The 21994-nt window shown below is 41.8% G+C and overlaps 1 protein-coding gene across 21 annotated transcripts in view; it reads right to left on the bottom strand.

Moving 5' to 3' along the window:
- Positions 1 to 21994, bottom strand: part of KALRN (kalirin RhoGEF kinase) — a 668360-nt gene that overhangs the window by 332794 nt on the left and 313572 nt on the right. For all 21 annotated transcript variants that reach the window (XM_070466100.1, XM_070466108.1, XM_070466101.1 and 18 more), the window contains exon 10: positions 19407 to 19529. In XM_070466100.1, the coding sequence (XP_070322201.1) occupies positions 19407 to 19529 (123 nt within the window). The remainder of the gene's footprint in view (positions 1 to 19406; positions 19530 to 21994) is intronic.

Raw genomic sequence — 21994 nt, 5'->3', positions numbered from 1 at the left:
ACTTACTTTCTCTTCTATTCTATCCTGAAAAGGGCAGACAGAAAAAGATGTGCCTGGTCGAGGGAAATGGGGGTCAGGTGAAAGGGAGAACAAGCAGAGGGGCTGGTCCACACTTCTGCTTCTGCCCCAGTGAGCACAGGGCTTCTTGAGCCCTTTCACCCCCTTGTGGTCATATATAGTCCGAAGTGTCCATATTCAGATCTGAAGGGAGCCCACTGCCTATGATCCTCTTTATGAATGGTGTTCCTGCTCATTTTCAATTTTGCGGACCCTGGGCCCCTATCTGCCCTGTTCTTATTATAGCTAACCTCCCTGGGTTTCATCCCTAGACTCCATGGAACAGGGTGTCTTAACAGCAGCACTGATAACATTTTGGGCTGGATAATTCTGTTAGGGGGCTGTTATGCGTTGAATTCTGTTCCTCCAAAAAGGTATGTTGCAACCTTAATGCCCAGTACCTGAGAATGTGGCCTTTTTTTAAGAAATAGTGTCAATGCAGGTAGAATTTGTTGAGGTCAGACTGGAGCTGGGTGGGCTGTAATCCACTATGACTTGTGGCCTTATAAAAAAGATGAATTCAGGATCATACAGACACAGAGAGGTCACCGTGTGACGCGAAGGCCAAGACTGGAGTGATACAAAGGAATACCAAAGACTGCCAGCAAACACCAGAAGTCCAGAGAAAGGCTGGGAACAGATTCTTTTACAGAAGGAACTAACCTACCAATACCTTGATTTTAGTGTTTGAGCCTCCAGAACTGTGAGACAATACACTTGTGCTATTTTAAGCAACCCAGTTTGTGGTCCTTTGTTACAGTAGCCCTAGGAAACTAACACAGGGGCTGTTCTCTGTACTGTAGGGTGTTTAGCTGCATCCCTGCCCTCTACCCACAAGATGCCAAAAGCAACGCCTTCCCCAGATGCCAACCCAAAATGTCCTCAGACATTAACAGATGTGTCCTGGGTGGGGGGTGGGGGGTGGGCAAAAATGTCTTCCAGTTGAAAAGTTCTTTTAGATCATAAGACCATCGAGGAAGCCCCAGTGAGGGAGCCCATACAACCTCCTTAGCTTATACTGCTTTTCTGATAGTACTTCAGATGGCAGAAGCCTTAAGAAATCTAATCCTGTGCTTCTCATAGGACAGGACTGGGCAGTAGATCAAGGAGCCTGGGGAAGAAAAGCAGTGCTCAGGTCCTACCCCAGATTACTCAAATCAGAATGGGAGCTAAGGAGGAGGCAGGGGAGGGGAGTATCCAGCAGCATATGTTTTTAAAAACTTAACTTATATGCAGAGTACATCATTCGAAATGCTGAGTTGGATGAATCACAAACTGGAATCAAGATTGCCAGGAGAAATATCAATAATCTCATGCAGATGACACCACCCTAACAACAGAAAGTGAAGAGGAACTGAAGAGCCTCTTGATGAAGGTGAAAGAGGAGAGTGAAAAAGCTAGTTTAAAACTCAACATTCAAAAAAATGAAGATCATGGCATCTAGTACCATCACTTCATGGCAAATAGATGGGGGAGAAATGGAAACAGTAACAGACTTTTTTTTCTTGGACTCCAAAATCTGCAGTGACTGCAGCCATGAAATTATTAAGATGCTTGCTCCTTGGAAGAAAAGCTATGACAAACCTAGACAGCATATTTTAATATTAATTTTAATATTTTAAGCAGACACATCATTTTGCCAACAAAGGTCTGTATAGTCAAAGCTATCATCTTTCCAGTAGTCATGTACAGATGTGAGAGTTGGACCATAAAGAAGGCTGAGTGCTGAAGAATTGATGCTTCTGAACTGTGGTGCTGGAAAAGACTCTTGAGAGTCCCTTGGACTTCAAGGAGAATAAACCAGTCAGTCCTGAAGGAAATCAATCCTAAATATTCATTGGAAGGACTGATGCCAAAGGTGAAGCTCCAATACTTTGGCCACCTGATGGGAAGAGCCGACTCATTGGAAAAGACCCTGATGCTGAGAAAGACTGAGGGCATGAGGAGAAGGGGACAAGAGAGGATGACATGGTTGACTGGCATCACTGACTCAATGGACATGAGTTTGAGCAAACTCTAGGAGATAGTAAAGGACAGGGAAGGCTGGTGGTGCTGCAGTCCATGGGGTCTGAAAGAGTCGGACATGAGCAACTCAACAACAACAAAAGTGTGTTAGTCACTCAGTCATGTCTGACTCTTTTCGACCCCATGGACTGTAGCCCACCAGGCTCTGTCCGTGGAATTCTATAGGCAAGAATCCTGGAGTGGGTAGTCATTACCTTCTCCAGGGGAATCTTCCCAACCCAGGGATCAAACCTAGGTCTCCCACAATGAAGCAGATTCTTTACCATTTGAGCCACCAGGGAAGCCTGTAAAAGCTTCCTAGGTGACTCTAATTGCAGTCTTTATCTAAGGTTAAAACCACTCTCTAAGTGTAGGACTCACAGCCTGGGCTGAAATTCTAAGGTGACAGAAATCTAGTCTTTTGCCCCAAAAGAGCTACAGGTTTTGAATGAATGGTAATATTACTAATGACCAGAAAAACTTGGAGAATTTAGGACTATAATGAATTCAACAGTTTACCTAGTAGTTTAAATAGAGTAACTATGGCTTATAAAAGTAAAAAATAAACATAACCAGAATGTTCAATACTGGGGGGGGGGGGGGCTTTCCTGGTGACTCAGACAGTGAAGAATCTGCTTACAATGCAGGAGACCCAGGTTCAACCCCTGGGTTGGGAAGATCACCTGCAGAAGGGAATGGCCACCCACTCCAGTATTCTTGCCTGGAGAATTCCATGGACAGAGGAGTCTGACTGGACATGACTGAGTGACTAACACTTTTAATACACTGTGGTATGACCAAATGAGGCAGTCCTCATGATTATGCTTTGAAGACTATTTAGTGATCTGAGGAAGTATTCCTGATGTAAGATCAAATGAAGAAGTCAGCATAAATCGAAGTATGGTTCTGGTTCTAACTACCTACCTATCTATTGGAAAAACCTACTACTAATAATGATGGCTGCCAGTTTTGGACCAATCTACAAACATTACTATAGTGTAATGTAGTAATGCTATTATGTCATGTTATAGATAAGTAAACTGAGGCTCAGAAAGGTGAAAGAATTTGAAGTCTCGAATAAGCTCACATAGCTGCTGAATGGTAGATGTCAAGGTGGAATTCACATTCATTTGACTTTAAGCAAAACATTCTTTGCATTTTTCTGTGCTGACTGGAAATTTTCCAATAAATATTAATGGTTTAAATATAACTATCTCTAAGCTATATTAGGGATATGTTTTCCTCCACTATTTTCTTGCTTCCAAATGTTGAACATGTATTAATTTTATAGTAAAAAAAAAATGGGAAAATCATTTAAAGTGAAAAAAATTATATGCAGGGCATTCTTTAGAGATTATTCCAAAAAATAAACAAAATTTTATGTTTACATATGTTTGCTTCTTTTTGCCTGTGTAAGAAGAAAAACATACAAGCTAACTGTGATTGTCTTGGGAGGAAGGGATTAGGAAGTGGGAACGGAGGGATAATTAGCATTTTATTTACACATATCTTTGCAAGGTTTCACTTGTTATTGTAATAATTAGGAATCTCTTTCAAACTTTGAAAAATACTAGATAAAAGAAATTTTAAAGAAGATGGGGATCTAATATATTTTTGTCAATTGAGTAACATCTAGAAATACAAATAACTTTCATTATAAATGTATTTATTTTAGAGATGGATGCATTTCCTAGTTCTGGGATCCTGAAGACACAAATGCTTGACCAGCCAGTGTGACATATTCAATCATACAAAAATACACAATCTCTCTGCAGCTCCAGTCAATGATTTCACCTTTCTCAGTTTGGACTTTATGACAATGCTCATCATAGCTCAGAAGAAACATGATTTTGATGACATATATATATGCAAAAAAGATCCAGTCAAAAATAATCACCTGTGAAATCTTGGAAATTATTTCCCCTGGCACAATGCCAGCATCAACTACCCAGGACCCTGGGCTGTCTCCCACAGCAGGAAAAAAAGTAAGAGACATGTCAAATTTGAAAATACTTAAAAGTGAGGGTGATTCTCAGACAATACTCTCAAGAGCCTCTATCTGGAATGCTGCTATAGGCTTTGGTTGAAAGCCTTCTTTATCACCATCACATAAATATCAAAGCCCTCATGCCCATGGCATGGAGCTGACAGCAGCAAAGAGTGACAGGCAAGGGCCAGTCCTTGGGTACTTATGTGTGTGAAACTGACAAGTTGATGTGCTTGAAATGCTTAGGGCCTTTTAAACAAAAGTCAGCAAAATAAAGATGGAGTGATGCAGAGATCAAAGGAATAATAGGAAAGATCTACTTCTAGAAGAACTGTCTCTCTTCCTATCTTGCTGATGCACTCTGGGACTGTGGTTTCAGTGGCTTTAGAAGGTCTAGGTCACTTATATCTTACCTTCCCCAGGTGTGCCACTAAGATCATCACCATCATCCAAGAGAAATATGGATTTCAGCCACAGGACTGCTCCAGGGCCCACAGGAGGTGACACATACTGCTCTAGGGGCTACATTCCCTAACCTAATCATGTCTCCCTGAATGCAAGCCAGCCCTAGAAGGGTACTGAAGTGTTGGGAAGGACCCTCAGTAAAGGCAAAGGAAAACCTTGGCCTCTGCAGTGGCCCTGAAGGTCTTTCTACTCATGACTGAAATTAGTGAACACTGCCATGCATCCTGAGGCATCAAAAAAAAAAAAAAAAAAAAAAAGAATTATGTTCAGAATGATCTATATATAAAGCATGGAAAGTTTAAACTGTATTTCAGAAAGTTGATCATCAATAGAGATGAAATCTGAAAAGTTTCAGCATGAAGTGGTTAGGATTAAACCTTGGTTCTCTAGGAAATGACATAGAATAGTTCATTCTCTGACGATGAGAAGGAAATGAGCTGTGACAGTAGTACAAAGTGAAGATGTGATGCTCGGTGTACACTGGGCAACAAATGATTGGGTAAGATGTACAGGCCTGGAGAAGGTTTCAGAAACAGGCATATTTTTGAGCCAACTTCAAGAAGTCTAAAATGTGAAGGCTAAGAGGAGGAATCTACCAGGCAAGAGAATGACTTGGGCAAAGGTCCAGATTGGAAAGTTGGGAGGATATGAGGGCTCTTGGCAAGGAGCTAAGAGAGGCACAGTCCTGGGGTTTCACCCTTTAAGCCAGGGTTGGTGATGGAAAGCTTGCTGGGGGTAAAAAGAAGAAGTGGCACTTGGTAAAAAGAAGAAGTGGCACAGTGTAGGAGTCAGAGAGCCTAACTCTAGTCCTCACTGTGGAATAAGCCCAGAATAGGGTCTGTGTAATATGGAATAGTGGTAGGGAGTGGGCTGAGGTGGGGCAAGAGAGACAGAGGAAGGAGAGCTACACAAAGAATGGGGCCACCTGCACTCCCTTCTCAAACAGGACCAGACTCAGAGATTTGCTCTAAGACAGAAGAGATACCATATATCCACCAAGGACTGTTTACCACAGACTGTCCCCTAAAACCCAAGGCCCTCTGAAACCTCAGGATCTCCATTTTCAAAGAGGAAACAACATCTTGTTTCCTTAGCTGATCAATTGAAGACACTCACCCACTGGAGCATTTCCTTGGAGCAGAGATGCTGCAGGAGATCAAAGTCTCCCCACATATGGCCTCCAAGGGATAGGGCAGAATCTGAATAGCTGGAGATCAACTAAGAGATAGGGAAGGGTCATAAAGTTCAGGCTCACATCACCTCATCATTCACATTATTATCTGGAGTTCTTGAAAGTTCCTAACTTTCACAGACCAAGCAGTGTCTTCCATGACCAGACTACACCCATAATGCTCATCATGAAAACCTTGGCATGATCATGAGTAATTTTTTTAAATGTCAACATTTATTTATTTTTTTTTTTCATTTATTTTTATTAGTTGGAGGCTAATTACTTTACAATATTGTAGTGGTTTTTGCCATACATTGACATGAATCAGCCATGGATTTACACCTGTTTCCCATCTTGAACCCCTCCTCCCACCTCCCTCCTCAGATCATGAGTAATTAAGTACATCTCCCCTCCCTCAATACAACAAAGGGGAAATTAAGCAATGAGGATTCTTTACTGCTGAGCCACTGGGGAAGCCCAGAAGTTATGTGAATGCAGAAGCAATAAATAGAAGAAAGCTGGCTAGGTGGTGAGGTCTGGCAGGGCATGGATACACTGACATAACCCTAAAGAAGGTAGAGGGAAGAGTCGTTGTAGGCCCCCAGGGCTTTCTGAAAGTTGTGAGCAAGGCTTCCTTGTTCTATTTGGGCAGAGGGCATGTAAGAGAAGTGGTCAGAATGCTCTATGTATAAAGCATCATGATGTTTCCATTTCCAAAATCCACCTCTGACCCCAAACTCTCCCTGATCTACCCTTACATAAACATCAGAACAAGGCTCATTAAATCACTAGCTTTAGCTTTAGAATGTGGGAAGTTTCCTGGCTAATCCCTGCTATGCATGGGAATCTGGCCCTTAAACAGTGTCAGAAGTCTGGGGCGTGAAGAGTTCACTTAAACTCAGAGACTGGTCAGCACATTCCCTCTCTTGGGAAATAGCCAGTATGGGGCAGCAGCATCAATCTTTTCTGTATCTTTAGCTCCTCTTTCCTGAGCATGTTCCAGACATGATCTCATCCACTGTCATTATATGCCCCGAATAATAATGATAATTTACATCTGCTTTGGGCTCTAGACTTCAAGTGTTTTTAAGTACATTATCTCATTTAATACTTACTTCAGCTATGATGGAATAAACATAATCCCCACAATGTAGATGTAGAAAGGATGTTAGGTGATCTGTACACATAACCAGAGTGGCTCTGGGCTTCCTACCCAGGTGGTCCAATCCCTGTGTCCTTCCTTCTCATTGGGATCTTGTTGCCTCCCACAAGGAAAAAGGTAGGAGGAATCTATAACTCTCATTTTGTTGATGATAAGGTTATGGCTTATCAAAGTGGCCTTTATGTGAGGCACAGGATAAGGAAAGAGAGAATCTAGGAAAATAGTCTGTCAAAGTCATCTGGTACCAAGTCATCTGACCACCTGAAGCCATGATGGGATGTAATTCCTTGGGAGAAACTTCAAACCTTTCTAACTTTATAAACTTGTAAAACTTTTACCAAAGCCACAGCAGGTGGGTCACACCCAAGTTTTGCATCCAAATAATCCTCTCTTCTGTAGCTGTTTTCTTTTCTCCCCAAGCAAATGAGACTGACCTTATTAATTCCCAAGACACTAAAGAGTCCATGACTTCCCTAGTAGCTCAGATGGTAAAGAGTCTGCTTGCAATGTGAGAGACCCTGGAGAAGGAAAGATCCTTGGGTCAGGAAGATCCCCTGGAGAAGGAAATGGCAACCCAATCCAATATTCTTGTTTGGAAAATCCCATGGATGGAGGCCCCTGGTGGGCTACAGTGCATGGGGTCGCAGAAAGTCAGACACAGCTGAGCAACTTTCACTTTCACTTCACTTCAAAGAGTCCATAAATTTAGGCAGAGTCCAAGGAGGCTTCTGAAGAAGAAAACTGAAACATGTCTATCACGTGGATTTGGAGTCCCTTTTTAGCCTTATTTGCTGCCCCCTTCCCTCAAAGTTATTTTCAAATTCCATGCATGTGATGGACTAAAGTCCACCAGAGCTATTTCAATCCATACTTGGCATTGCTGAGGCTCAGATATATTATACAAAATAGCCTAAAGTGTGAAACACCATGGGGATGTGTAATTACAGCTGAGGTTGCCCATGCTCCTAGAATATAGTAGGATAGCTGTACTAGTCTCAGAAAGTGAAACTTAGTTGCTCAGTTGTGTTTGACTCTTTGCAACCCCATGGACTATAGCCTATCAGACTCGTCTGTCCATGGAATTCTCCAGTATTCTCCAGTATTCTTATACTGGAGTGTGTTAGCCATTCCCTTCTCTAAGGGATCTTTCCAACCCAGGGATTGAACCTGGGTTTCCTGCATTGCAGGCAGATTCTTTACTGTCTGAGCCACCAGGGAAGCCCATACTAGTCTCTACTGAAACCCAAGAGGCAGTACCTTGGGCTGGCTGGGCAGTTGCCTTGCATATCCCTTGCATATCCCGATGAGGTGTGGATATCACCTGGTACCACAGGAGGAACCAGGAGTTCCTGGTACCACAGGAACTCAGCTCCCTCTGCCCCAAACCTGGTTGCCTTTCCATGTGGAATGCTTTGTGCCTGTCAGAACTTGGCAGTGGGCTTTTTTTTCTCCTATTAAAAAATTATTCCAAACATAATTGGTTCATGAAATATCTCCAGTTGCTCAGTAGAAGAGAAAAAGACACATATCTATTTGGTGGGCTGTTCTTGTTGGCAATGTAAGTTTAGCTTTCAGTTTTCGTAATATTTAGCCTAAAACCCTCTCACCTGAAGCTCTTAGGTGCTGGTTCCTGCAACTCTTGTCCCAGAAGCACTGCACTCACAAGTTCTCAAAAGCCTTTACCCTAGAGCCCAGAAACTCCTGATTTGCCCATCACAGCTACAGAGGACTCATGTCACACAGCTCTTAGGGGTCCTGGAAAGTACTACCACCTAAAACCACACTTGGATCAGAACCAAGTGCTGCATCCCGGATCCTTACTAGAGTCCTGATTTCAGGAAAGGATCTCCCAAGAGGAGATGGAACAGACAAAAAGGCAAAAAAAAAAAAAAAAAAAAAGATGGGGGGGCGGCGCAGGTAGAGAGAAAGGAGAGAGGGAAGAAGGGGGAGGAGGAGAGAGGCTACCACTATTAATGTTTTGAAGAAGTCCCCACCCACCCACCACCACCACCATCACTGTCTCCACCATCATCTTAGCCAAATTTAGGGGCTCAGAATGTCCTCAAATTCCTCTAATATACATGCATATACAATGGGGAACTGGAAAGGCATAGGAGGGCATTTGTAAGTAAGTTGCCATTCTCTGAAGCTTTCTCTTGGGAAATGATTCTGAATGTTTGGCTTAAACCCAGTCCTCTGTTTTCAATGCTTATTTTGCTTCTCTTTACCAACTTATAACTGTACCTACTTTTAATAGCCTATAATTACAGTTACTAGAATCTGAGAAAGAGTAAAGAGTCTTAATATAAAAGATTTCATCACCAAAAAACAAAAACAAAACCACTGTAGATATTTATCCATTACCATGGATATATCATTAAGTGAGAAGAGCTGACAACCAACATACATATATGTATAAATAATGGAAGAATAAATATCTGAAAGAATTAATACCAAAGTATTAGCAACTAAGACAACTGAGTGGGTAAAATATTTTTGTTCCTTTTTGCTTGCCTGTACTTCTATATTGAAAATGTATGGTTTTGTAATTAGAAATTTTTAAAAAATAAAATAGAAGCTTCATTTGGAAAAAATATAAAATGAGAGTTGAATAAGCTCAGTTTTCCCCATTACTCTGAATGTATATGAGCTGGAAACATGGGCTCTGGTGTCAGACTGTCTGGGTTCAAAGCTTGTCTCCAACACTTGAATGATCGTCTCTAGGCCTGATTTTTTCATCTGGAAATTGAGGACAACATTGAAATCTACTGCATAGAATTGTTTCAAGGATGAAATGAGATATTTCTTATAAAGGTAGGCATTCAGTAAATGGCAGTTATTATTATTACTTATTTTTACGTGCTTATAGCACAGGTTTAAAATACTTCTCAAAATGTTTTTATCCAGGAGAAATATTTTCATTTATAATTTGCATACATCCCCCCATATGCCAATCCATCACGGTCTCCCTCTCTCAGCTACAATAATGCTGGCTTCCAGATGCCTACCCTGTGGGCCTAGTGTCACAGAAATGAAAAAAGGCGGAAGAGAAAGGACGTCGATATGGTTTGAAATCAATTGTTGGAAGACATGGTAATACATGGCTTGCTTTCAGAATCAATACCGGGCAGAAGAGGAAGCTTTTCTCTGCAACAGATTTCCTGGTTTCCTTTCTAAACCACATCAGTGCTCTCTGAGGTCAGCAACTTGATTCTTCCCACCAGCGTGTTAGTCTCACTGTGCAAGGCAAATATGTCGTCACCTTGTGGAAGTAGTGCCCACACACCTGGGGCCCCTCTAAGGAAGACCGCTGAGGCAGAGAACCCTGTAGAAGGGAGAGTGCTCTCACTTGGTACCCAGACTCTCTCCCCTTTGCTGAGGGCCCAAGCAGGCTCAGATTCAGTCCCATGACAGAAATCAAATGGAATCACATGTCTTACCAACAGGCTAGTCCTCCATATTGGGTCTCACTGGCAGCTAACCCAGCCTTGCCCTCGTGTTTACATTTGATAATACGGCTTTTACCGCATCCCTGCCTTACCTGGTGCCCTAACAAACCTTCCTCTGATTTGCAGCTCAGTAACTGAAGCCTGCTAGCTGTTAAGAGAGCTTGCTATCTGTTAAGAGTCTTCTCAATGCAAACCACCAATCCTCCTCCTCGGATCTCTGAATATACTGGCTCCCAGATGCCCAATGCTTGGTACCTCCTATCACCCCAAGGCAGGATGCACCATTACTCTATTGCTTTTCCATGGTTCTGACTGGTCATATTGGATGGACCCCTCTTCCATATGCTTAACCTGAGGACCAAGCTTAGTTCCTGTAGTTGATCTTTCCAGTTGGCACCAGGCCCATCTCAAATGACAAGCCTACTTTTTCCACATAATTAGGCAGACCAGGCAACACCTGGGGCTTCCCAGGTGGTGCCAGTGGTAAAGAACCTTCCTGCCAATGCAGGAGATGCCTGAGACAAGGTTTGATCCCCAGGTCAGGAATATTCCCTGGAGGAAGGCATGGGAATACACTCCAGTATTCTTGCCTATGGACAGAGGAGCCTGGCAGGCTACAGTCCATAGGGTCACAGAGTTGGACACAACTGAAGCAACTTAGCACAGCACACACAGACCACACCAGGCTGAGTCTTGAAAGGTGACAGTACGGTACATGATAACCCTTCCTGGAGGGGAGTGAGGCTTGGAAGTATCCCGTCACCACCACTACCAGGGTCACTACTGCTGCTACAGAGGCCACCATTCACCAGGTACCTCCAAAGAAGCAAATTCTCTATCAGGCACATTCCATGTGTTATTTCTGACCCTCACATCGGTCTTCAGGGGAGGTATCACTATCTCCATTTTAGAGATGACACTGAGTCTCAGGGAAATTGATTATCACAGGATCCAAGGTCAACAAAAGGAAAGAACAGATTGACTGCAAATGCTACACTTTTCTTTACTATATTGTAAAAATCACAACTGAGAGGGATGTCTCAAATAGGCTTGTGGAGCTATCAAGGAGGATGTGGCCTGAAAACATGGCGGTTTTGTTAATAATAGCCTGACTTTAGCATAAGGTAAAAAGAAAGAGACAAAATAATATCCTGGTCTGGGTCAAGTGGAGTCCACTTTTTGCTAGGAAATGGAAATGAAGACTCAGGCCAGATACTGGTCAAGTTAATTGTTAAATAGGCCAAGCTCCAGCAGAGAACATAGTGAGCTATGACCAACCATGGGTACATGTGTTTCAGATGAGGCAGAGGATAGGCAGAGAAAAGTGAGAGGCAGCCATAGGATTCCACAGCTCTGGGGTCACACAAAACTTTTAGATAAGACGATGTCACAGGGGGTCATGTGGGTAACCCTGGAATCCAAGGGAATTCTTAGACACAAGGAGGGAAAGAGTGTTACTCAGCAGTTCTGTGGCCACAGGGTAACGTGGCTGTCTGAGGGGTCACCCAGATTCATACGCAGAAAGGACTGGGAACTGGTTCTGGGGTGGAACTGAGCACCCTGCCAGGTCTGATCCCAGAGACATCCAAAGCTTTTGTGAATCAAGAGACTTTGCAGCAAAAGGGTTGAGAGCCAGGGCTCTGGAGTCAGACTACTGGGATTTGAATCCCAGTTCCACCACTTACTAGCTCTATCAACTCGAGCTATTATTTTACTTCTTTGCCTTAGATTCCTTGTCTGTAAATGGGAATGTCAACACCTAACTCATGGGATGTTATGAGAACGAAATGAACCGGGTCTGGCACATAGAAAGTACTCAGTGTTACTGTTATTATCATTGTTGTTGTTGTTAGTCACTCAGTTGTGTCCGACTCTTTGCGACTCCATGAACTGTAACCTACCAGGCTCTTCTGTCCATGTTATTATCTTTAGTACTGTTGCTATTAGGATCTCCTCAAAATGGAGAAAGAAGAGGTAACACCTGATGAGTATTCAAAGATGAACAGAAGTTGGTCAGGGTAGTTAAAGAACCAGGAAGGATTAAAAAGGAGACTGCCTTGAGACTTAGGAGTATCACCTGTTCAGTTAAAACCCTGAGACAGCAAATAGAGTGGGGTAGAGGGAGCATAGAAGGGATAAAAGGTAAAACCAGCGAAGTCAGCAGTCAGGTTCTAAAAGGTCTATAGTATTAAGAGCTTGAGGGACTTTCTGGGAGTCTAGATGGTAAGAATCTCCCTCTGAATGCAGGGGACATGGGTTTGATCCCTGGTCCAGGAAGACCTCACATGCTGAGGGGCAACTAAGACTGTGTGCCACAACTACTGAATCTGAGCTCTAGAGCCCATACTCTGCAACAAGAGAAGCCATTGCAATGAAAAGCCCATGCACTGCAACTAGAGAGTAGCCCCTACTTGCCACAACTAGAGAAATTCTGCATAGACAGAAAAATAAGAGCCAAGCTGTTTAAAAAAAAAAAAAAAAAGTTTGAACTTAATCCCAATGGGAAGACTCCTATGAGTACCATAACAAATGGAGTAGCATATTGAGATGTGCATTTTAGGAAAACCACTCTGGTAGGAATTTGTGCATGGATTTAAGGAAACCATGACTAGAGTCAGGGAAAACAGGAGAATACTACAGTAATCCAATCAAGAGATAATGAGACTCTGACCTAGGGCAGTGGTAAAGAATATGGAAGAAAAAGGACGCTCAAGATATAGAGTCAGTAGGATTTTGTGAAGGATTCAGGAGGAGTGAGAGTCAAGAATGACTCCCACATTTCTAGCTCAAGCAGCTGGATAGTTGGTGCTGTTCACTGGCACAGAGAACACAGGGGTAAGAGCTGGAAGGAGTAGGAAATGATCAAATAAATTCTGGACACATTAGGTTGGAGAACCCTCTGAAAAATTGAAGTAGAAATGTCCAGAAGGCCAGTGGGTTTTCAAACAGGAAGCACAGGGTGAGATCAGTGATGAGATGTGGATCTGGAAGCCATCAGAGCACAAGGCCAACTGAGAGTGGGAAAGAGTACAAAATCACGCAGGCAGTGTAAAGTGAGAGAGAAGGTCTGGGGAACAAATCCTGAGGAAAAGGAGAAGAGCCTAAGAAGGACCAGTAAGAAAGTCATGTGGAAACCAAGAGATCCAGATGTTGTGGAAGGCTGACGACAAGGGAATTTAAAAAGTGGCTGACAGGGTCAAATGCTTCAGGAATACCAATTAATATCTGAAAAGTATCCTTTGGATTTAACAAACAAAAAGAAACGTTCACGTGGAGACTTTGGTAAGATTAACCTCTGTTGGTTAGAGAGAACAGAAGCCCAATGGCAGAGGTCAAAGGGCATCTAGGAGGTAAGAAAGTAAGTGCTCATGCAACTATAAACTGTTCTCTTAAGAACTTGGGCTTTCAAGGGAAGGAGAAATGGGAAGTAGGGTTTCTTTTTATTCATTTGTTTGTTTGTTTAAGATGGGAAAAACTTGAGGATATTTAAGGAGAAAGAGTTGCCTCTAATGTAAGCCTCCCATGATAAGAAGCACACTGCATCACAAGACATTTCATTCTGGTTTTGAATAGTGTATAAAAGAGCAATTGTGGGTTGGAGATGATAAGTGAGTTAAGCTAAAGTTAGTTTCACAATACCTTTCACCCTATCTCTTCTACAGGAAGATTTCAACTATCAAAATTCCACCCACCCCAACCTTCCATAAAAAAATATTTACTCAAAATAACTGAACATAATTGAACATATAATTGAACATATCCAGTTTTTTCAATGTCGCTATCTTGGCAGGCTTCCGACAATCATAGCACAGTTTGTCAATATCCTTTTGAAAATATATTTTCTGTAACTAGGCACAATATTCTTATGTGATCTAAATGGTGCATAAAGAAATTCTTATTTCTCTGGTTTAGAGATTATATTTTAATTTGCACCATCACTCAAATGTCTTTATTATTCCCCTTTAAGAGAAATGTCTAAACTCTTTCATCTAAAGGTCAAGGTTCTTGAGAGTCTTTCAAGCTTTTCTAAAATGATCCTCTCTCAACATTGTATTAATGGAATGCTTTGCTTTCATCAACTTATTAATGTTTTATTTACAGTGTCACAATTTACAGGAGATGCCAGGAAATTTGAGGACTCTCATAACCACTATAGTTTTCCCTGAGCCAGAACTGAAATCATATCAGACATTCCCATATCCTCCATCTAACAGAGGAGACTATGGTCCTCTCGAGTCACAAGCATGGCTTTCTGTTTGCTCTCCTTTAATCTCTATTATTTCTTCATATTGTTTACTACCCTCAGGCTTGTAGATTTCATACAGATAAGAACCTTTCTGATATATCCTTAGCCCTCCTATGAAAAGAGTCTAAACAGAAAACTTTATACAATTGCCATTTTTTACTTATGCTTAATACCCTAAAGTCTCAGGAATATTTACATTTATCTTGTGTTAAAGTCTAAGTACCTTACTTATTACACATGCCTTTTGTTGATAAATGGATAAGATAGACTACTAATACTGTTTACAATCTGTATTTTTGTATTTTTTCTAACTTAAGTTGACCTAAGGGCATTTCCTTCAGAAAATGCTTCTTTCTGTGTCACCTGTGGGCCTCACATATCTGGTTTTGGCTTTACTGGGGTAATTTTCTCCTTCCATTTCAAAATTCACTTAAATCCTTCTAGACAGATCAACAAGGTTTCCTGCCAAAGCACATCTTTCTCAATCTTTACAAGATGCACTCTGCCCCTTGCCAGAAGTCCATCATCCTGGCTTTGCAGGATATTGTCCAGAAGACTTTTTAAAACATCATTTACACAGGAAATCATTTGTTTCTCAGCCTCCCTTCTTTCTCATAGTCACCACCATCATATGGAGCAAGAGATAGAAACACCACTTGTGCTTCTGAATCTTTCAGTGTGCCACCCAGAACTTTAGCCATTAAGAATGGACTCCCAATTCTTCTGAGTTTGCTGTTTCACACAGGAAGCAGCAAAAGTGGTGGCGGGGGCAGTGGGCAATTCATAGTCTTGATAAGAAGTTCTTGGCAGGCTCTATATAATATCTTGGATATTGGCTCTGACCTCCTTTCAATTTTCCACATCAAGTCTATACAACATGACCTTAAAAACCCTTGTTTGGGAATTATCCACTATATAAAACATCTTCTTCCTGACAGTGGTCACAAGACCCCTCCCATCAGCTCATGCCAGTAACTTCTCCCTAGTGAGAGAAGGAGAAAGAGGAATGTACTCAGTCCACCCCAATGGGAAGAGTGCCAGGCAAGCTCCAAAGGGTAAGACTGTCCTTCATTTCTCTGCTGTTTCACATTCTTCCACTTGCCCACTTCATGATATTAATTTATCAGCATTTTCCTGGCTTTCTTTCTCACTATTTTTTTCCATCCTGCCTAAGAAGCTTTCATCATCTCTAAAAAACTGGAGTGTGAAAAAGTATCTACTTAATCTCTCCCCGCTCTTCCTTCTGCTTGCATTTGCAGCTGCTATAATTGGTTACCATCTCAGGCGTGACAAGAAAGATGGAACTTACTCCAAAGGTCACTATACTACCATTAGGCAGGCATATTTTTTGGATCATCAAATGAACTAAGGGTTTATCTTGGTTTCACTAGATGCACTCCTTGAAAACCCTAAACGAGTAAAGATTATGTCTCCTCTCTTACTGTGGGACTTCTTAGAGGGTTAGAATACTCTGGCTGCATGTTTTTCATTAGACTGTGAGTTCCTCAAGACAGAAACTATGCATTTGTTTTATTTTCTACAGGGCCCTACACAGAGACTTGATGGGACATGGAAACTGAGTGCAATTGTCCAATTCTGAGGATACAGGCTATCCATCTCTATGAATTATCCTATTCTACTCAACCCTACTACTCTGATAAGTTAGCTGATTATACTTTGAATATCGTTTAGGGGCAAGGTCATTAGTAGGTCCACTAAAATGTTTCTCTTCCAAATGCAAATCAAAACCACAAGGAGGTACCATTACACTCCAGTCAGGATGGCTGCTATCCAAAAGTCTACAAGCAATAAATCCTGGAGAGGGTGTGGAGAAAAGGGAACCCTCTTACACTGTTGGTGGGAATGCAAATTAGTACAGCCGCTATGGAAAACAGTGTGGAGATTTCTTAAAAAACTGGAAATAGACCTGCCATATGACCCAGCAATCCCACTTCTGGGCATACACACCGAGGAAACCAGATCTGAAAGAGACACGTGCACCCCAATGTTCATCACAGCACTGTTTATAATAGCCAGGTCATGGAAGCAACCTAGATGTCCATCAGCAGATGAATGGATAAGGAAGCTGTGGTACATATACACCATGGAATATTACTCAGCCACTAAAAAGAATTCATTTGAATCAGGTCTAATGAGATGGATGAAACTGGAGCCCATTATACAGAGTGAAGTAAGCCAGAAAGATAAAGACCATTACAGTATACTAACACATAACACATATATACAGAATTTAGAAAGATGGTAATGATAACCCTATATGCAAAACAGAAAAAGAGACACAGATGTATAGAACAGACTTTTGGACTCTGTGGGAGAAGGCGAGGGTGGGATGTTTCAAGAGAACAGCATCGAAACATGTATATTATCTAGGGTGAAACAGATCACCAGCCCAGGTTGGATGCAAGAGACAAGTGCTCGGACCTAGTACACTGGGAAGACCCAGAGGGATCGGGTGGAGAGGGAGGTGGGAGGGGGGATAGGGATGGGGAACACATGTAAAACCATGGCTGATTCTTGTCAATGTATGACAAAAACCACTACAATATTGTAAAGTAATTAGCCTCCATCTAATAAAAAATAAATAAATAAATAAAAATAAAAACAGCTGCAGGAAAAAAAAATTTAAAAAATAAAATGTTTCTCTTCCATTTTATGCCTATTTTTGACCCCAAGACTCAGAATGAGGTTTTTTAAAAATGTATTCAAGGTTGAGGAAAAGCAAGGATCGGCTAGAGAAATAACTAACCAGAGATTCCTGAATGAAGTACCTAATTGTGACTGTGTTTTTAATATTTCTTTAACTCTTTCTTTGAATGGTCTGTTCTTTCAAAAATGTTGCACTAGTGCTTAGCTGCTTAAACGTGACTTGTGGCTTTGAGATTTTAAAAAATATATATTTGAATGTAAATGCTTACTAATTTTTGACTAAACCAGATTACAGAGAGTCTGGCATTTCAGATAATGAGGTCTTAAAGCAGACCATTAACAGAGTGGGCACAGCTGCTTTCTAAACCACAAGCATTTGAATACTCCCCTATTGAGTTATAGAAAATATCTCAGGACAAAATGGCAGCACCATTGCCCATTCTACCTCCTGAGCAGATATGGATGCATCTGTCCCCTGACTGCTATGCTTTTATGGGCAGCAATTCCATTCCTATGCTTGTTTATACCGCCAGTGACATTTAACATGCAACACACACACACACACACATATATAATGTGTGAATGTGTGTGTATGTATGTAATAAGTGTTTTTAAAAAATCTGATTTACTCTATGGCCTGAGTCATTTGATAAGTTTATGGGCAACTTGAGTCAAGTATCTGTCTGGACCAGAAGGGGTCTCCTGGTCCCCAGCTCTTCTATCTGAACATGGACAACCTCAGCAGCTTAGACTAGAAAGGCCTGCAGAGACACCTGTTGGTGAGTCCCCTGGCCTCGACCCCTCACTATCTGCCTGTCAGGCTGTCATGACTGAGGCTCCCTTCCTCACACAGCTCAGCTTCTACATAGGCTGTTGAAAGAGTGCCATCTGCAGGATGAAGGAGGACTCGTCTGCCATTTCTCTGCTCTTTCCTGCAGAAGGGCTTATTTCCAGGCACTGTGACAGATGAGACAGCTCTTTTCCTGCTTTGATTCAAGACAGTTTTTAAACCAGAATGTAGAAAATTGGAGCTCAGAATTCCCTTGTCATATCAGCCTTGGATTAAAAGAATAATAAAATCATGAAGCTGAAAGAGGTTTCTGTACTCAATCATGACCCTCTGTAGTGCTGCTGACCAGTGGCCCCCAGCCTCTGACTTCATACCATGTGTGATGCCCTTCGTGACTGTCTCATAACCATAACCAGCAGCCCATAACAACCAGGACCGGTTTCTAATGCTTTCACTGATTGACACTGATCTCTAACTCAGGAATTACCTAATTCTAGGTCAAATCCACTTCTCTCCTCCCAGGGGCCCTCACCTGGTTGAAAACAGAAGCAAGAAAGAGAGAGCCCTTTCCTGCCTGGACACCTCCTTCCTCATCACTTGAGCATGGTGGTCACACTGCAGAGGACAAATCAGAGCTGAGGCAGCTGGCTACCGACTGTCCATCCACCTGCCTTCATTGTGATCAGGGCTGGTTTTCCTATGTGGCTGACAAATTCTAGGATGCTAGGCAGCTTCACTGTCCACTCCTTTCCCCAGAATGGGGACAGGGAAGACATGAACAAGGATTCATTTCCAGAATATGAGACCCATCTCTAGAGGCCTATTTACAGGGCAATGATATGGTGACTACACCTGCATGTGTGTGTTTCCTTTGTGGCCCACACCCACTGCTCCCCTTCCCAGAGGAAACACTCCTCCTAAAAGCAGGAGCCTTTTGGAAGGTACAACACTCTGTTCTCTCATAAAGACACAGTCTAATCAGGAAGCAGAAGCAGGGAGAGATGGATTGTATCAAGAGATTACATGTTGGCCAGACAGGGAAAAGTAATGCCTGTGGTAGGGGAAGCCTCCCCACTCTATTTTTCTCTCTGACCTGTACTTTACACGAGCAAACTGGCAATGGATTCTACACCCAATTCCTCTACCTCAGTAAGGAGAGACAGCATGGAGTTAGTGTTATCATCCTGTACTGATACCCTGCCCAGCTACTTCTTCCCTGCCTTACTCTTTCTACTGCAACTGTCCACAGCTGACAAATATTTATTTACCATTCATCTAGTGATTCAAAACAAGGATCTCCTTGCATCAGGCAGGAAGGCAGCCCAGAATGCCTTACCAAACACCAAAGCCACAGCCCTGGTCTCCCTCTCCAGAATCCAAACACATACAACCATTCACAGCATCTCACCTGAGCCACCTCTTCAAAGTCATCATGCCTCTTCTGCAGGGCCCGAGCTCGATGCAGAGACTTCCCGACCCCTGTGTGCTTGCTGAGAAAGGCCTCGCCGTGGTTTTCAATCCAATCTAACACCTAGTCAGAGAAGGAAGACAGAAACAATGACTTCTTGGCAAAAGGAAAGACATGTGACAACATGTGTGACCGCTCAGCTATCAGAGTCCCCATCCGAATTAGAAAGTGGCAGTCCAGGTGGAAATGTTCAATCCATGATAGACACAGGGATTTCATTACTGTCATTGGCAATATAACAATCGCACCCTTAACTTAGTTCAGCTCTTCCTCTTTGATCTCCAGAATATCCTTTCATTACTTGTTCAGTTTTCTCAGCCTTAATAAGCCCATTATTTTAAACAAGCTATATAGACCGCCAGACACAGATTAACCCTCTCACAACTTTGACTCCAACCGTAAAGTCAGACACATTTGCAGGAAATTAGGCAGTAATCCCTGGGTCAGAAAGATCCCCTGGAGTAGGAAATGGTAACCCACTCTAGTATTCTTGCCTAGAAAATTCCACGGACAGAGGTGCCTGCCAGACTACAGTTCATGGGGCCACAGAAGAGTTAGACATCACTGAACCACTGAGCACACACACACAGGCAGTGTCAGGTCAGGGCAGTTCCTTGGCTCTCACTCCACCATAAAAATGCTCATGGAAGTGGCACCAAGTCATGGGTACCCTGTCTCATTGCTCTCCTAGGACTGCTCCCCTAATTCTGGAGGTAAAATCCAGAGTAGTCAATCCCCAACTGGAACTGTACTAAAGATAGCCAATCACCAGGACAGTTGTGGTCTCTGGCTTCTTTTCATCTTTCTCCTCCAATCAGCATCAACCAATCAACCAAATAAAGTAAGGTCTTTAGTATCGCTGATGCTCTTGGGTGGCAGTAGAGACTCCATGTTCTCCAGACTTAAGGTCTAGTGATTGGCCTCAAGACATTTTCCCTGGAGTAGAGGGCAGCTGAAAAAGAGGTGACTGAAGCAGTAGAGGGATGGGTGAGGGAATGCTGAGAAGGTGAGAAAATATGTTGTCCTGAGGGGCACTTGACAGGAGGAGTGGATACCCCTTAGTAAAACTCTTGAAATATAGGTAGGATCAAAGCCTGGAGTCCATTTTGCATTTGTCCACATAGCCTAACAAAAATGTGGGTCTCCCAGGGAGAAGGGAAGCAGTTCATCTGGGCTCCGAGAAGTTGGCACTCAATAAATCAAATGGCCACAATTAAATCAGAATTACAGGACAGACACACCTGTTGCAGATCCTGCCAAGATCCAACTAATTTGACTCTACTACTAGAGTAAACTTCAACTAAACATTTGATTAATGAGGTACTAGCTTTCTCAGATTTTAGAAGGACTTTTGGGAAAATGATTTAGATGAACTAGCCCTGTTTAAAAGGGTACTTTAGTTCTGTTTCTTTTACAGATGGTCCTGTGGTAAGCAGAGAGACCAAATCGTTGCCTGGATTGCAGGCATGGCAGTTCTGGTTCTACAGAATCTAGCCTTTGGTTTCACATCCTCTGACATTTGAGATAAATTAATGTCTGCAACTGTATGAAGTATGGAAACTTTCAAAGTCTTCAGTGGCAGTATCATAAAGTCATACCAAGATGGTATCAGAGAAAAGCACATATAAATATAAAAATGAGGTTTAACAAAAGTGCATGGTACAAAGCCAAGTCAGGTAATTATCCATGAAAAAGAAGGGGAAAAAAAGCCTTTTCGAAAATGACTTTATCTAAACACTTAGTGTAAAGAGCTTAAACACTTTAGCAAAAAGAATTTATTTATATATAACACAGGGAATTATATTCAATATCTTGTAATAATCAATAATGGAAAGGAATCTGAAAATATATATATATAAAACTGAATCAATTTGCTGTACACCTGACTCCAACACAATATTGTAAATCAACTATACTTCAATCAAAAGAAAATTTTAAACACTAACAAAAATCTAAAAATACTTTTTAATATTCTGGAAGCACATCTGCAGAAAGAAATTGCAATAGTAAGTGAACTTAATTTTTACCTTTTGCAAACACTGAAAGGAATTTTAAATATCCCTTTCTCAGAATAAAGAAGAGCCTACTTTTCCTTTGAGTTACTTACGGTGATATTTCAGCAACAAAAATCAGGAGAGTGCATTTTTACTTGACTTACCACAATTTGATCCCACATTCTTACAGTAAAATGGATGATGGGTATTAGCATGCAAAGCCAAAGATAAACATTTCTAGTCACAAATTTTCCCATATATTGTGTACCATGGCTGGTGTAACTTTATAATTTTTTTGCATATTTAAGCTTTCATTAATCCCCTTTTGAGAATGAACTGAAGCTTGGAGATAATTTTTACATACAAAAGAGCTGTCTTGTAGCTTTTCATGAGTGCTTTGGAATTTATGACGTATTTTCAGATCATAACTTTAAAAAAAAATTTTGTTCTGAGTAGTTAAGTGTGATCTACTTCTCTGGCACTTTTTTCATTAATTTTATTTTGTTCCTTTTCATTTTCAATCTCTAAAATTTC

This window comes from Odocoileus virginianus, chromosome 4, assembly GCF_023699985.2.
Source record: "Odocoileus virginianus isolate 20LAN1187 ecotype Illinois chromosome 4, Ovbor_1.2, whole genome shotgun sequence".
Lineage (NCBI taxonomy): Eukaryota > Metazoa > Chordata > Mammalia > Artiodactyla > Cervidae > Odocoileus > Odocoileus virginianus.
The sequence above is the reverse complement of the archived record's forward strand: the minus strand, read 5'-3'. Positions and strand labels throughout refer to the sequence as shown.